The 17649-nt window shown below is 45.7% G+C and overlaps 1 protein-coding gene across 2 annotated transcripts in view; it reads left to right on the forward strand.

Moving 5' to 3' along the window:
* Positions 1-13158: 13158 nt before the first annotated feature.
* The window catches only part of MVB12B (multivesicular body subunit 12B), a 63953-nt gene continuing 59462 nt past the window's right edge, over positions 13159-17649 (forward strand). Inside the window, exon 1 of one of the 2 annotated variants that reach the window (XM_063316103.1) lies at positions 13159-13240. Coding sequence is in view for 1 of the 2 variants with exons in the window: in XM_063316102.1 (XP_063172172.1) it covers positions 13394-13459 (66 nt within the window). In the remaining variant the exon portion in view is untranslated. Of the gene's footprint in view, positions 13241-13383; positions 13460-17649 lie in introns of those variants that run through there. The other variant, XM_063316102.1, reaches the window with a different exon arrangement.

Consider the following 17649-nt stretch of genomic DNA (forward strand, 5'->3'; position numbering starts at 1 on the left):
GACCTGATCCTAACCCCCTAGGAGCATTGGAGCCCCCACCCCCCCATTGAATAACGGTGGCCTCTTGATACTGCCCCTCCTTTGGCCCTGAGAGGTGGATGGGGCTAACACGGAACAGCGCTCCCAGGTTCTGCCGTGTCCCTGGCGGCTTTCCTGAATGGCAGCCGGCAAGCCGTGCTCCTTACGGTGGAGGCAGAGAGGCCAGCTTTGACAAACACTCACAGGAAAATAATAAAGTGGCAAACTAATTTTGCATCGGACACACTTACTAGAGCATAAAGAGCTTCTGAAAGGGAGACATCTTGTGCCATCTATCTTCCTTAAACACCCAAGCTGTGACAAAGTGGAAAGCAAAATTATGATGAATTACGGGAGAGGCTCATGGTGGTACCTGGATCCTTTAACCGGGCAGAATGGACGCTAATGGAAAACAGAACTTCTATCGGCAGGAGAGTTATGGGGGGAAGGCGATCTTCTTAAAGCACGCACATACGTGCAGAGAGAGAGAGAGACAGAGAGAGAGAGAGAAAGGGAAGGAGATTCTTTATGATAAACCAGAGCTTCATTTTCATCAAAAGCGCATAATGAAGGCACATCTCGTGACATAAATTAAAACCGGCAAGGGATAGGTCAGCCTGGCGCTGTGTGGTGTGAAGACAAATAGCGAGTGATCCCTTGACAAGGGCTGTATCTCATTTACCATTTCTCCCCCCCACCTTTTTTTTAGTACATTTCGCGGTGGCAAAAAGGAACAGAGCTCCGTTTTGTTCGTCAACGATGTCGGCGTCATTTATTTTACTGCCTCATTTGAATATGATGAATACTGGAGCCCTTTATTTGTTCACAACAGCCAAATAATTGTAGATCCACTAGTTTTGCTGCAATTAATCACGGGATGGGGCTTCCCCCCCCCCTCCAGGCTTTCTCCCCCAACAACTGGCAATAAACATGACATTGAACAATAAAAAACATTAACCTTTGCTTTGCAGCAACACACACACACACATATATAATGCATGCATACATACGCACTTGACTATTAAAACTACCGTTCCTTTCCAGAGGCCACATCACCAATTTATCATTTACTTAGTTCTATCTGTGGCCGACTTCCACTGGCAGCAGTGGCTAAAAATACAGCCCACGGGGCAAACTGGGTGGGGCCAGGGGAAAAAAAAAAGAAGTTTGAATCTGCCAACAAAATTCCTCGTTTTAAATAGTGGAGGTTTAGAGGTATGTTAAGTCGGTAGTTCAGCTTTGGACTGTGGGCTTTTGCTCACAATAGGTCCATGCTTCCTTGTGAGTAAGTAGGATTATATCTGAAAAGGGCTGGGTACATATTTATAGCATGTTAAGCCCCAGGTCTTCCTTGGAGCAGAAAAAATGGTGGGTTTGGTATTAAGGCCTTGGCCAGATTTCCCAGACATCTGAATCAGTAGTTTGAATAAATTTTAGTTTCTTGATCAGCATAAAGTTTTCTGACATTTGACACAGTAAGGCTTGATAACTTTCTGTATTGCCCACTAGGATGAAGCCACCAAAACAACGGATTGCTCTTTAGCATCACGAAGGTGCAATTTCTTTTTATACCCACCCTGGTTTAATTCTGGTGCTGCTTTTTCCCCACCTCTTCCCCTGCTGAGCAGGCCAGTTCCTCTCCACTTCTCAACCTTGAAGCTGCCTGATTGTGGGTTGGTGACATAACTGACATCCCTGCCCTAAGAAACTCTGGCTTTCCACTCTGGAGTTGAAAGAGGTAGGAATCTGAACAAGATTTTCAAAGGGTTTATAAGAGGCCCAGGAAGAAGCTGGGGAAACGTTTTTATTTTTTTATGCAAGTGAGATTAAATGCTGCCTTGCATTTTCTCTGTGGAAGAGGCGTCTGCTTATGTTCCCCGCAGCATGCTTGAGAATTTCTTTCAAATTTCTCCTGATGATGTTTTTGATCTGACATGATGGTTGGAAATTGTGGAAGGTGAGACTACTTAGGTTGATCTTACCATCTCTTTCAAGTCTCCCTGGATGTCCAGATTTCCCAATCTTTTAAAAAAAAAATCCCTTCTAAATGTCCCATGTGATTAAATGCAAGCAAAAGAAATCAGGGAGGCTGCAATCTCCTGGTGAGAACACATTGCAGTCACAAATATGACAGCTTCACTCACCTCCTGGCCATAAATTACAAGAATAGAATGCTCCTTTCCTGAGAATTTAACTGTAATGTTCTCCTCCTTTGAAACAAATTTCAAAAATCAGTTCTCTTCCATCAAGTGCCATGAGAGTTGGTAGAAAAAATCAGTTTTTCTTCTGCTCCACACAACCAACGGGTGCATGCATGAATTTTCATATTTTGAGGCTACTTCATAGCTCTCTAGATCAAGGCTGGGGTAGGTATATTCCTATCTACAACAAATAGTCATCCTCGGAAGTGTTTTTCCAAGCAGTCTCTCACATTGAAATGCAACCTGCGTCTTTATGAGAACAGACCTTCTCCCTGGTGACTCCTGTTCTTTGGAATGCTCTCCCTAGAGAGGAACACCTGGCACCTTCTCTGTTGCTTTCTTGGAACCTAGCAAAGACTTCATTTCTTGCCAAGGCCTTTTCATCAGTTTCCATATTTGTTCTGCTACATGGTTGTCAAACACAATTTGATCTTTGCTTCTTTTCAGTCCTGGCTGTTTAATAGCCATTGATAACGATTTTCATGGGATCTATATTAACAGTTGACACCGTGTCTCATGTAATGGCTCCCAACCTGTTGTCTATCAAATGTACTTGATAATAGCACCCATCATCTTCCTATTTAATATGACCACTAGTTCAGATTTGAACAGATTCTCCACAAACACTGACCTTTCTGCTCTTCCAAAGTTCTCAATTCTGAGGGCATCTTCTCACAGTTGCTATTTTCTGCTTCAGCATGTCATCAACATGCATGCACAGATCTAGTTAGAAGTTAGCACATCAACCACACCCCAGACTGGGGAATAACTTATGCACAAGATGTGTGGCTTCGATTTCACAAGATACTTCAATAGGAATAGTTTTTAGTAATACATATTGAACTTACTTTAATGTATGAGTTTATTCACAGATTCATGTTATGTTAACTACCCTGCCTCCCAGCTTGCTCTTTCTTGTCTTCTGGCTTCTCCTCCAGTTCCTGATCCCATTGCTCCTGATTCCCCACCCCTAATCCATCCTCATAATATTGAGCCTATTGCACCACTCTGGCTCCAAAATTCAGAAAGAACTTTGGATTCAGAGGTCAGGAGCAGAAGACAGTACAGTATACGCAAAGCAGAAGCATGATAGAATATTTTTGCCTCTGTGCAAGACTCCATGGCTTTATTGCCTCCTCTAACCTGAAGAGACTGGTAGGGAATTAAGTGTGTTGTAGTCCAGCCCATCTGAAAGCTGCAAGGAGAAGATTCCTGCTGCAGTTTTGTGTTCAGATGCTGTGATGCGTCTATACCTACAAAGATCAAAATCTTGCAGGTGATGACCTCCCCTGAAACACTCTATGGAACTGAAAATTGACCTTTGAAGAAGCAGGACAGGAAGAGTATTGATGCTTTTGAAGTTTCGTGTTGGAGAAGACGCCTGAAAACCCCTTGGACAGCCAAGAAAACAAACTGATGGATCGTTGAACACATCAACACAGAGTTCTCACTCAAGACACAAATGACCAGGCTCAAATGGTTATATTCTGGACTTATAGAGCAGTCCATAATGCTGGAAAGGTAGAAGGAAATAGAAAAAGAGGACAGACAGCAGCAAGGAGGATGGGCTCAATGACAGCAGTGATGGGTGCACCATTGGAAGAGCTGAAGGACCAAGTTGAAAACAGACCATCTGGGAGAAGGTCTATCTATACGGTCACCACAAGCAACACTGACATGATGGCCCACAGTCAATCAATAGATCATATCCTTTTGTTCCTCCCTTTCTTCCCCTGCCTTTGCTTTATTTCCAGACCGATGGTGATGAAGGCTCCAGCTGCCAGTGCCTTGCTGCCCTTGTGCAGTTGCCTGCCAGTTGTGTGCTGCCGATTGCAACGAATGCCACCATCTGCTGTGCCACGTGGACATCATCATCTTTCCTTAATTACATTAGCCGTGCAATCAGTTACTGCATTACAAGGCCGGCGATGAGCTTTTAAATCTTGGTGGAAATCATAAATAATTGCAGTAAGTGCCAGGCGCCAGATGTGTGCGCCAACTCTGCTCATGTTAGATAAATAGTAACCTTACGACGCAGCGCAATAGTAACCTTACAATGCAGACCATGTGTACGGCCTCTTCTGAATTTGGTTGTCTTTCCCCCATTTCCCACTTCTGCTCTGAAGGGAAAAGGAGGCTAGATCTGGGAAGAGAATTCAAGATCAGCTTGGTGTCTGTTAAAACTGGAGGTGCCAGCTCTAAAATATGTTCCTTGTTTGGTATCAGCCGGCACCAGGCTGCAAAGGAAACGGGGAGCTCAGCATTTCTTTGTGTTAAAGTTGGCACCCTTTCCAGATTCTTGGGAATGGCAGAGCAGGCATGAAAACAGAGGTGTCCGGACTCAAAGCCATTGCTCACAAAGGAGGAGGGGAATCAAAATTGGCAATTAAATTCTAATTGATAGCCCAGCAGCAGTTAATGAACAGGCCTCTGTCATTAATCCAAGCTGCAAGGAGAGATTTTATGAACCAAACCCATATTCTCTTTTGTGGCTTTCTCATTATTACAGAATCATAGACTTGGACAGGCCCGTTTGGCCATCAAGTCCAAAGTGCTGCTGTTTTATTTAGGATGAGATTTCAGGCAATCTGGCCGTACTCTGTGGCTCTGTTCCCACAACACATTTTACCCAGCCAGCTACTAACCAGTCAAATCTGGTGTTGGCAGATGAAGTAAGTCAACTATCACCATTTGGGGAAAACAGAGTCCCATTTTCCCCAGGAAGTGCCTAATACATTGTGAATTCTTACACCAGGAGATATGGGCAAAACTTTGCAGCAGCTCTTTTCCCACTGATCAGCTATGAAATAAAAGGCGTGACTTGGCTGCTGCAGCCAAGCAATGTTTGGGAGAAATGATCTTCAATGAATGAATGAATGAATGAATGAATGAATGAATGAATGAATGAATAAAAGGTTTGAGAATAAGATTTATCCAAGCTCTGAACGCCTCTTCTAACTCCACTTCTGGGTTGGACTGAAGACTTTTATGTGCCCTTTTTTATTAGCAGATAAAGTTTCAAAATTTGTTTTCACAGCTTGTAAACACTCGTGTGTAGCTGACAGCCAAATGGTGCAGGCAGGTTTGTATACGTTTTTTTATCTTGGAGGCCTTGTTTTATTTCATATGTCCTGCTTGGTGGCTTTACACTGTAGGTTTTGCCTAGTAAGATTTATTTATCTATTTATCTATCTATTTATTTATTTATCTATCAAATTTGTCACCATCCATCTCCTCCCACTAGAGGGACTCTGGGTGCTTTACAACAATGATATTTAGTCTGGGTCGCTGGCCTGCCATAAAGAATGTGATTTGGAAAAAAGGTTTCATCTTTGGCATGAAAGCTACTGACAAAATCAGTAGCTGTTGTGCTGGAATGAAAAAAAAAAGGGGATTCAGTTTGCACCCCACCTTTCTACTCAAGCCAACATCAACCCCAGATACTTTTGCTGGTCACAAAAGAGGGGCCATTTGGGGAAGGAGTATTATGCAGAGCTGTTTCTACACTGATGGTCTCTAGGCAGGTAAAAAGAGGAATTCTGAATTCTCACCCAGCTAGGATGACCTTGTGTGAAAATCTGCTGTAATATTTTCCTTTAGGTATCCTTAAGCTTCATCTCTGTTTCTTTTCTTCAATCACAACATGTTCTACTCCAAAAGGAGAAGATGAGTGGAATGCATGGATCCTGGCTTTAAATGGCAAGGATCAGTTGGGGGAAAGCTTATTTTTAGATCTTGTTTCTGATTTACTCACATGTAATATGGGGCAAAGCCCTTCAGAAGAGCTGCATCCATCAACTTGGTCTTGATCTTATTCCCAAGACCAGGCTACATCCTACTGTAGGCATTAGATTTCGAGCATCTTATTTCTGTAACTCCCCCAGGGTGGACTCTTACCTTTGTACACAGAAAGGGACTATGCAGAAATTTTGCATGAAAAAATGGGATGTTGTTGAAAGGCAAACATAATTAGGTGGACCACCTGGAGAAGGAAGAAGGAAGTATTAGTTTTCGATTCTATTGGCAAACCAAATTAAAGATGAGGATGTACTCACAGCCATCTTACAATATCTCAGGCTGCCTCTGTAGAAAGAGGCTTCTGTTTATCTATCTCATTCTCAGGGTGCTTGAGAATTTCTTTCAAATTTCTTTGGTGTTCTGAAGCTTATGTTGTTGATTCAGAAGGGTCCAGAGTAGTGCTGCAGGGCCCCCCACCTCATTCACTTTCTTCCTGGCTGCCTTTACTTCTGGAGCTGTTAAAACAACAACAACTGGGATTCCTTCTTGCTGTCTTCCCTTAGAATTTTATGAAAAAATCAGGCTTTTCTAGGAGGATCTTGTAAAGAGCACGTGCCAGTAATTTGTTTGTTTGTTTATTTGACATCTCTTTATATTTAAGTACAGTGCAAGACCAGCCCAGAAATTGTGAGGGAATATCTTTAGATTTGTGGAACAGGCTAAATTCCATATAATTATGGGGAACAGTAGAAATTAGTCAGATTATGGTAATGACAAACTACTACACAATAAGGAGCTGTCCATTCCTGAAGGCTAGCTGTCTGACGATGTCAAAATCCGGTTTCCAATCTTTCTAAAGTTTTCGTCCCTTGTGCAATAGGCTTCTGTTTTTCAACCTTATTCTCAGGGTGCTTGAGAACACCTTTGAAATTTCTCTTTTGACCTGTCTTTGTGATTGGAGATACCTATTTGATTGTTTTTCTCTTCTTTCATATTAAAGCAGCCTTTCTCAACCTTTTGACCCTGGAGGTACCCTTGAAATATTTTCCAGGCTGGGGGAACCCCTGCACATTCAGACTCAAATATAGGCCAGAAGTTGCAAAATTGTTATGTTCGTTTCAAGTGCAGGTCTGTATATATGCATTAACAGTGTTCTTAAACTGAAAGTAAGGAATTAAACTTACTTCTTTGATGTGAAGTTGCCTGAATCTGAAATAATTTCTAAAATAAATCGTGATCTCCCAGGGTACCCCTAGTGACCTATCTCCCAGGGAACCTGAGGGTGCCACAGAACCCTGGCTGAGAAATCCTGGATTAAAGATAAGAATTTGAAAATCTTGCGGGAGTCAAGGTAATCTGGGGTTTTAGGTTGTTGACTCTTGATTTCACCAAGTGGAATGATCCTGACAGTAATGTCAGCATTCATCTAAAATTTTTCCCCCATTCCTCACCCACAAGTCTAAGGAAGAAAAGGATCTGAAAGAGAGCAGTATTTTTTTTTTCCTGTTTCTCACTTCCTCAAGATCCTCTGTGTTACAAATTGTACTCCTTGTAAGTAAATTGTAACAGATGTAGATAAAAAGAGCTAGCAGGCAGGTTGTGTCCTACTCCTGATGGAAACCTGAAATGCAGCTGTAAGATTTACAGGTAGTCCTCAACTTACGACCATTCATTTAGCGACCATTTGACGTAACAGCGGTGCTGAAAAAAGTGACAGGTGACTTACACTTATGGTCATCGCAGCATCCCTGCAGTCATGTGATCAAAATTCAGGCGCTTGGCAACTGGCATGTACTTATGACGGTTGCAGTGCCCTGGGGTCACATGATCGCCATTTGTGATCTTCCCAGCCAGCTTCTGACAAACAAAGTCGGGGGGGGGAGCCAGATTCGCTTAATGACGGTGGTGCTTTGCTTAATGACCATGGCCTGGGGAGCAATTTAGATTTGGGCAAGGCAGCAATTTTCTAACCTGCCCAAATTCTATCTTTTTGTTTTGTCAAGGCAGCGTGAAGATTTTCCTTTGATGGTTTAATTGACACAGTGCCCTATTCCTAATGAGGGAAACGTGCTGCCATTTGTTGGTTAAAAGGAATGTTTCCTTTCTCTCACCATCCCACAGATAAATGAAACCTTGTCCAACAGTTTCCCCATTACTATGTCAGATCAAGGAACTGTGAGTGTGTGCATTTGTGTGTGTTTAAATCCTTTTTTTGGTCCACATCATTATCACCAAAGTGGAACGTTCTGAATATTCCTGAAATCAGTGAAGCAAGCGAGAAGAAGATGAAGGAAAGGTCAATTTGATGTCCACCCTTACTCATGATTTTTTAAAAATCTCTCTTGAGTTGGGCTCAACTTCTGGCGATGTCCTGAACATGCCTGGATTGTCCTCTTGGCAACACTACAGAAGCAACATGCTATTTTCTCTGTCCAGGATGTTTCCAAATGTTGCCATCTAGCCTACAGTGATGGTGTTTTCCTAGTGGTCTCCCATCCAAATATGAACCAGGTCCGACTCTGCTACAGTCAGCCAGGTGCTGCCTGTTGAGTTGGGAGAACTAAACACTCCCTTGGATCAAGCTCAGCTCCTGAGGACTTACAGGGTTCATGGCGTCCTCTTGACCACGATAAGCAGCTGGTTTACCCTTGCTTTCTCCTGGCATCCCTGTCGACTTAGAAGGAAAACTGGCCAACTAGGGCTTATTCAAAAGACATGGTTAAGCAAAATATGTGAGCTTGCTGCATTCACACATTCAGCTAAGCCACAATGGGGCTGCTTTGTTGTTAGTTTAGCACTGTGAGTTTATTTATTTTACTCATTTATTTAAAACATTCACTCAACTTAAAGCAACTCTGGGTGGCTCGCAACCAATAAACCAATATAAAACAGTATAAAACCAACAGCCATAGGACTAAAAACAGAAAAACCTGAAACACCCGCATAAACCTCGTTGTGTGCTGCAAACCAGAATTTATACTTTAATCCAATGTCTATAAATCCACTGTGGTTTGTGTAAGCCCAGCTAACTATTTTCTTCAATAAGCTATAGTTTAGTGAGATGCACAAATTCTGACTCTGGCTGGATTCACAGATTTTGCTAAGCCACCATTTATTTATTCTTGGTTTAACAAGCTGTGTCCCACTGAATTTTGGGTTAGGGTGATGAGCTGATGTCAGGATGGATTCTGCCACTGATGATTATTTTTCTTTTAAAATGATTATGGATGGTTTGTATATGTTTGTATATTGGTTTTTTAACTTGTTTTCATTCGATTGTTGTTTTTATCTGTTGTGACCCGCCCAGGTTTGGTTTGCACATGTAGCTTAAGCATAAGTCTATTTTTAGGTCTACATATCAAAGGAATAAGCGTTGAAAAGCATCTGTTGATTTGGTTGTTTCTGATGTCAGATTGAGAGAATTGATGGAGCATACAAGGAGATGACATGACATGGTCTGCATGTAGGACAGCCTATTTTGGCAATGCCAAGAGTGGATCCTGGGGGAGAAGGTGGTTATGGAACACAAGAAAAGTGTGGGGGAAAAAAAGAACTAGGCTGAAAGTAGAATGACTGCACAAAGAAAAAATACAAGTGCTCTATTGAAAAATAATATAAGGTATCTTAATCTCCTAGTGGAATCACTAGAAAGGGGATGAAAGAGGATTTGTACACTGTTGGGGACAGAGAAAAGAATTGTGTTAGAAAGTGCCGGAGAAGTGTGTGGAGTTACACTAATGGGAAGTGTCCTAACAGCCAGGAACCACGCTGAGACAAGGAACAGGTCTCTAGTGTTTTATTGCTGCTACATAACAGGAAAGTCCTAACAAACTGAAGCAGCGTGGGAAAAACCCAGACATATCAACCCCAAAGGTTAAGGCGGGCCTGATCTGTGTCTCTTTGAATGGCTGCCCAATTCCTCAGTGCTATGCATGCGCTTTACAGCCTGGATGGGAGCCCCCTGCTCGCCATCCTTACTCATGACAGTATTTTTATGGATGATAAAAAAAGGGGGTATTCTAGGATGGAATTTGGACCAAATCACCCCCATTGTCCTAACAGCCAGGAACCACGCTGAGACGAGGAGTAGTTCTCTAGTGTTTATTACTGCTACATAAACAGAATCCTAACAAACTGAAGAAGCGTGGGAAAAATCCAGACAGATAAACCCCAAAGGCTAAGGTGGGCCCGATCTGTGTCTCTTTGAATGGCTACCTAATTCCTCAGTGCTACGCATGCGCTTTACAGCCTGGATGGGAGCCCCCCGCTCGCCATCCTTACTCATGACAGGAAGCGTGAGAAATGATTTGGGATGGAACTGGATGGATGGAAGGGATTGTTCTAAAGATTTGCCTGGGAACGATACCGCGATGTGTAGGTATTGAAACGAAGTGGTGACCAGGGAAAAGTGGGTGGAAATTAAGTCATATATTTATTTATGTTATTTTCATCCCGCCTTTATTATTTTTATAAATAACTCAAGGTGGAGAACATACCTCATACTCCTTCCTCCTCCTCTTTTCCCCACAACAACCACCCTGTGAGGTGGGTTGGGCTGCTGCAAAAATGTTTAAAAAGGTACACTGGCAGGAACAAATGGTGTAACTGGAGAAAGTTAAAATATGGATGTGGTTTGCTCTTGAAGGGGTTATGATGATTCGTTGAATTTATATGTACAGACGGCATCTGTGCCTGATCCTTGGAAATGTATGTTTTTCTTGGCCCTACTGTTTATACAAAGGGAAAAGGAGTAGAAATGAATAAAAGCATTCAATGGGCTGGTTTGTTAAGTGCTTGGGAAGATGTTTAACAGAAGACTGATTGAAAGGATGCGAAGAAGAGACAGTGAGCACAATCTTAAAAACTCTATGCAGCCAGGTATGTGGACTAAATTGTTGCTCTGCAGTTGGTCATGGAAAAATGCATGACAGGGTGGCAGATAAGATATAACAGAAATTAAGTCACGGTAAGAATGACTGGAATGCTTAGCGAATCATTCACAGGACAAGGAGATGGGATGTCCTCTTGATGTTTTAACTAGCCCAACGTGTAAGGAATGTTTGTGGTGGACACAAAGCTGTGTTGGCAGGAGATGGGAATGGGCCTGTGTGCAGTGATGCTGTGATGTTGGCAGAGAATCTGAGAGATTTGCAGTGAACGTTAGACAGACAGTATAATGCAACAAGGAATACATGGTGTATATACAGTAGCAGAAAATGAATATATCCATGGTAAAATAGTTGTATTTGGCAGGAAAAAAATGGAATGGTTACAAGTTATGCATAGATGGTGAAAAAACTGCGACCAACAGATTAATTTGTGTACCTTGGTTAGAGTATTTACCAGGGATGGGAAAATAGCAGAAATGTTACGACATGAAGATGCTGTTGGAAAGACAGCAGACTCGGTCAGTTGTGAGGAATGAATGTTTGTTGAAGAATGTAAAATGGCTGTAAATGTATGCTTCTACCCACATCCTTATGGAAATTCAGAATTCAATATGCCGGGAATAAGCAAAATTAAGCTGAATGCAAGGGGAGTGAAGTTCTTAAGAAGTGTGTGTGGTCACGGAAAGAGAGAGAGAAGGGGTCAAGAATGAGCTGGGGAATCGGTGAAGGGGGACTGAATATGAAAATATGCAATAGTAGGAAAGAAGTAGCGAAGATCGATGCTTTTGAACTGTGGTGGTGGAGGAAAATTCTGAGAGTGCCTTGGACTGCAAGAAGATCAAACCAGTCCATCCTCCAGGAAATAAAGCCAGACTGCTCACTTGAGGGAATGATATTAAAGGCAAAACTGAAATACTTTGGCCACATAATGAGAAGACAGGACACCCTGGAGAAGATGCTGATGCTAGGGAGAGTGGAGGGCAAAAGGAAGAGGGGCCGACCAAGGGCAAGATGGATGGATGATATTCTAGAGGTGACGGACTCGTCCCTGGGGGAGCTGGGGGTGTTGACGACCGACAGGAAGCTCTGGCGTGGGCTGGTCCATGAAGTCACGAAGAGTCGGAAGCGACTAAACGAATAAACAACAACAAGGAAAGAAGTCCTTTGAAGCAGTTTGGTCAGGTCAAGAGAATAAATGAGGATGGGACTCCCTGTATATGAAGGGAGAGTGGATGAAATGAATGAGAGGAGGGGAAAGACAGATAAAGATCTGGCTAAACGGAACTAACTAACTAACTTCAAAAGGAGGAAGAAATTTAAAAAGGCAGCATTTGCAGTTTTATAAGCCCACCGTTAGCAAAGGTAGAGAAATGAAGAGATACTGAATGGCCCAGTATAAACTGCATTAATTTATGTCTTCTTTATCTCATTTCCTTTAATTTCTTTGAGTTATTGTTTCACTATTTTTATGCACCCTGGATACTCCAAGGGGGAATAGCAAGATGTAGATAGATAGAAAGGATGGGTAGAGAGACAGACAGACAGACAGACAGGGTGGGTGGTAGGTGTGTAAATAGGTAGAGATAAATAGGAAGGATGGGTGGTAGATAGGTAGGGATAGATAGACAGAAAGGATAGGTAGTAGGTAGAGAAGGGAGGGAGGGAGGGACGGATAGACAGGCATATAGATACCACCTTGAGGCTTCAGTGTACAAAGGCCAAATAATAAAACTCCTTGCAAAGGGTGTGTGTATGTGAGAGAGATGCGGGGCTTCTGAAGAGGGAAAGAGAGGGGCCGCCCCAAGTCGATCACGAGCCGCCACTCGGGGATCAAAGCCTGGCGGAAAGGCAGGCGTAGGTTGGCGCGCGCGCCCCGGGCTCCGCACACCAAGCCCCACGCTCGGCAGGAGGGCAGCGCTTGGGGCTCCCTTGCGCGCTTCCGTCCCCCCCCGACCCCCACCGCCGCTCTCTCGCCCGGGGCCCGGCGGATGGGCCCGGGGGGTCGCCTTCCCTCGCGCAGCCCGCCCAGCCGCGGGTCGGCGGTGGGTTCTCGGCGCGCTTTGGAGCCGGGCGCCCTGGGCGCGCGGGAGGGCCAGCTAGGCCGGGGGCGCCCGCCGGAGCAGCTGCAGCCGCAGCCTCGTCGGCCGGCCGCGCTCCTTCTGCCTGGGGCCGGTGGGCGGCGAGGGGGAGGCCAAACAAGCCAGCGGCAGTGCGGGCTGCGGGAGGCAGGGGGCTCTGTGCTAACGCCGCGGCGGCGTCGGCTCGTCGGAGGCGGTGTCAGCTCGCCTCGGCCGCCGCTTTCCTCCGCCCTCGCTCGCCGGCGGCCTCTGCTGCTGACGGGCTGCTCCGCTGGGGATCTGCCTGGGGCTGGCGGGCCTCGGTCTTGCGCGCCCGGTAAGGATCGTCGCCTCCTGCGGGCCCCGCCAGGCCGCCGCCTTCTCCTCCTCCTCTTCCTCCTCCCCACCCGCCGCCGCTTCTTCTCTCCTCTTCCTCCTCCTCCTCTTCCTCCTCCTCCTGCCTCCGCTCCGGTCCCCGCCCCGCCGGGCGATGAAAAGCTGCTTCTGCCTGAAACGGGGGAGCCGCGACCAGCCGCCGCCAGCGCCCCGGGCAACAGTTAAGTGTCTCCCCCCAAGGCCTGGCTGCCCCCCGTTGCTCCCCCATCCCGGACTGGGCCCTGCGCCCTCTCCTCCCCGCGCCCCTCGTTCTCCCTTCCCTTCCACCAGACGCCCCTTCTTGGGCGCATTGCGGGAGCCCCCCTCTTCCCCCGACTCAACCCGGGGAGGAAGCGCGGCGGCCTGCAACAATGTACCCTCCGCTGCGCTCGGGCTTGCGCGGGGTGGGGGTGGGGGGCAACCTCTCCGCTTCTCTCCCCTTTCATTAAAGAGGGTCTCCCTCGTTCAGGGTCTGGAGAGCGGCCTGGGGGTGGGGGCGGGGGGAGATCCTGCCAAGATTCAGAACAACGGGCTGGCTTTGTCTCCTGCCCAAATCTCCCCCCACCCCGCCGCGCCGCCTTTTCAGTACAAGGCGAGAAAATATCTCCCAGCCAATCAACGACCACAACCCGGGGAGGCGCGCCTGCCCTTTGAATCACACAGCTCCAATCCGCGAGCTTCCTGGCGCTGTTTTGGGTTTCTGGGCCCCGTTGTTGGGGGAATGTGCGAAAGCCCCTTCTGTCTAGGGTCAGGCCACGGAGGTCAGCGCTGCCCGCTTTGTGCACTAGGCCCTGTCAAAGGCAGTGCGGCTGGGGGAGTTCAGTTGGACAGCTGGGCCTCTTATATGCTGAGCACCCTGTTCCCCCCAGAGTTGGGTGCCTTCCTGTTCGAACCTCCCTGGCAGCATTTCTCAACCTTGGCAGCTTGATGTGTGGACTTCAACTCCCATGGCCGGCTGGGGAATTCTGGGAGTTGAAGTCCACACATCTAAAAGCTGCCAAGGTTGAGAAACGCTGCTCCCTGGTAGTGTCTCTCTGCTTCCTTTGTTCCCACCCTGCCTGTCTGCACCGCTGGGTTTGAGTCCCTGTGCCAGTGGGATGGGACTGCCAGTTCAACAAAGCGGGTGTCCCCATGGGTTGAACAAGGGAGAGAGTTTAAATGCAAAAAAGTCAGCTTTTTCCCACCCCATCCCCTTGAAATTGCATTGCAGAGCTACAGTGTTGCACTTGGAGATCTGAAAACGTTTGTTTATCAACACACTCCTTCAGCAACAGCAACGGAGTATCTGTATTCGTTGTGTTTATTTTCTAAAAAGGCTAGAAGCGAGCTCTTCGCCAAAAACAGCTGAAGCAAAGCCAGGGAGGGCTGTACGGTAGTGCACCACTTACAGTTTGGTTATAAGTTGGCCATATATAAATCCTGGAAATAAATACGATGGTGGTAATTTGGTACTGGCCTCGTTCGGTCAACCTGCTAAGCCGTAATGTGGTTTCCTTGTTTGTGACAGAGGATGCTGTCTTTATAAACGGTAACATAGTATGTAGCAATGGAATGTAAACATTACAGAATCCCACTGTACCAAGTTGCGATGTATACATTTCAGCCAGTTATGTATGCAGTAAAAGAACGTTAAGCAAACTTGATGTCGACCCACTGGGTTATGTCTTGACCTCCAGCATATCTCAAAGCCACCTTTGACCTAGGTTTTAATGTAGCTGATTTTTTGGGGTGGGAGGGCTCAGCCTCTTGCGTGAGCTAAGTCGTCATACTTTTGTCCACTGTCATTTATGACTCTCCGTGATGTGAGAATCTAGCCAGCTGTGGCTCACTGAACAAGCCATGTTTCCCAGGCTTAATGCACAGTGGCTGAACCTCATCAAGGCACTGACTCGTGAAGAAAAGGAGAGGAGCTTGCCTTCCTTGGCAGAATCAGCACAATGACAACAGGCAGGGAGGAAAGCTGCAAAGCCTTTTGAGAGGGACGACAGAACAGTGCGCAGTCTTTTCAGTCTGGTGTAGCTCCACTTAAGCTTTCCCACCAGATGCAGGGGGCTTTGCTTTGCATTATCATAGCAATATTAAATATCCCGGCTGAGCTCCTTGATAGGTTTACAGTTGGACCTCTGAGGTCTTGACTGTATACAGAATATTTTGGGGATTCCTCCCCTCCTGCATACTTTGCAGATATGGAGAGTGTCAGGATTGGGATAACTTTGGGGAGGAAGCCCCAAGGCAAAATGCAGCCTTCTCCCATGGCAGGAAAAATAGCCCAAAGGAGTTGCAAAAAGTGGTCAAACTTGGCTGTGGTTTTTGTGGATGGCATCCTCAAAGGCCTGGGGCGTGAGACCCCCTTTCTAGGAATGCATGCATGCATTTTTGAGCATTTTTTTTTTTAACACAGAGGAGTTGGAGTAAGGTATGGGGAGCATGTATATACAGGCAGAGTTTGGCGTGAAATGCAGAATTAGTAGCTCGGTGAAGGCATAAGTATTTTAAACAGTCGAGGATCCTGAAACCACATTTCCTTCCTTCCTGCAGAAGGCTTAATGGGAGAGTTTGAAGCTGCTGTTTGTGTACCGCTGCTAAATGACATCTTTCCTGTTTGCTAACAATGCTGGTCCTGGGTGGGAAAGAAATGATTACTGTTCTCCCCACCCATCCCCTTCCCAGTCTAGGCCTCTTCAACCACTTAGCCTTCCACCTGGACCAGAATTAATTCAATTATAACTCTCGAAGATGGGCCATCTGGAAGCTCTTGATGGTTCTTTAGTTTTAGGCCTCACTTGATCCCCTGTTTTTCACATTTGGGTTCATCCTTCTGCAGTTGGACGGCTGTTTGCTTTTCCTGCTTGTTCCTCCTTGGTATTCCAGCCACACATTCTGAATGTGGGTCCCTGGATGTTATAGATCTTAGCTCCCATTATTTTGATCCAGCTGAGGCTGATAGGAGTTGGAGTCCTTACTGGAGGAAATCTCTTTTCACACCCCTCTGAAAACGTTGTGTGGCTTTCCTTTCTGCCTGTTGTCAGTGTGCTGATTCTGCCAAGGAAGGCAAGTTTTGCTCATTTTCTTTATGAGTACAGTAAGTGTCCAAAGGTACTGTGGCAGTCCATTGATGTGGCTCACAGGGGCCTCATGGCAGATGCAATCGTCAGTATTATGGGTGGCTGGATGTTCAGTGTTTGCACGATCATCTTAAGAAATTAAAAATCGCTTGCAATCCAGAGAGGGAAGGAGAAAGACTTTAAGAGGCCACGGAGATTGAACACAAACTGGGTTCCTGCAGCACGCGGGGTCAGAATGCAGTTTATACAGCATCCAAGGCGAACTCTGGCCAAAGCAGATTTTCTGAAAATAAGTTGCGGGGCATTGGCATCGGCAGATGTCTTAGTCTGAAAGCACGTCGTGCGTACAGAAGCGTGATTTTACACAGGCATCTGCGATAGCGTGCTTCAATAAAAGCAGGTGAAAACGGAGTGGTGAAGCTTTGGGGTCAGACGTGGGGAGACTGCTGAATCACAACAGAAGTTACACCTGCAGGATCAGAGCATTGTGACCATCCCATTCTCACACACAGGAGATTGAGGGTGGTAGGGATACCCATGCGTGAAACAGCCTTGGAGCAAATCCAGAGTTGGATGTTGAATACCTTCTCCCTGTCCATCAGAAGAGATGGTTTGTATTTTGGGCCACTTCAAGAATTCAAAGCAAGGTTGCTGGCACCAGGAAGGGGGGGGAGGGGGGACTTGTTTATCGTTCCTCTGATCTCCCCTGCCCCCCCATTATTCATCCCAATAGGCCAGCCTCTATTCATATCTTGTTTCTGCTCCTTCATCAGCCTTCTTTATAAAACAGGCCTTTGTGAGTCCTGCCATAAAGTCCGAGTTGATGTGAGTTTCCTGTGTGCACACACACACACACATGCACACATGCCTGCTCTGGGTCACCCCCCCCCCCCCCAGGAAAGCTTTTGTGCTTTTCCAGCTGAGAAAAGGTCTTGCTCTCTCTGCCATCCAGAACCCAAAGATAAGTGGGGCTTGGCAGTTTTTAGCCTTTCTCTCTGGGTGTGTAAAAAAAAAAATCACTTTCTGCCAAAGTACACCAGGGAATCCTCTCTCTCTCTCTCTCTCTCACACACACACACACACACACACAACTTAAGTCATTTGGGAGAATGTGGAAGGCAGCTTTCCCATTAGGTAACTCTGAACTGCCACTTCATAGGACGCTTCACAAGTGTGAAATACCATTTTAAACCTCATCTTGCTTTGAAGTGCAATGGTGATTTTTTAAAACTTGAAACCTACTTTAATAATAATAATAATAATAATAATAATAAATAAATAAATAAATAAATAAAAAACACATGTC

Source organism: Candoia aspera, chromosome 16, assembly GCF_035149785.1.
Source record: "Candoia aspera isolate rCanAsp1 chromosome 16, rCanAsp1.hap2, whole genome shotgun sequence".
In the NCBI taxonomy this organism is placed as follows: Eukaryota; Metazoa; Chordata; class Lepidosauria; order Squamata; family Boidae; genus Candoia; species Candoia aspera.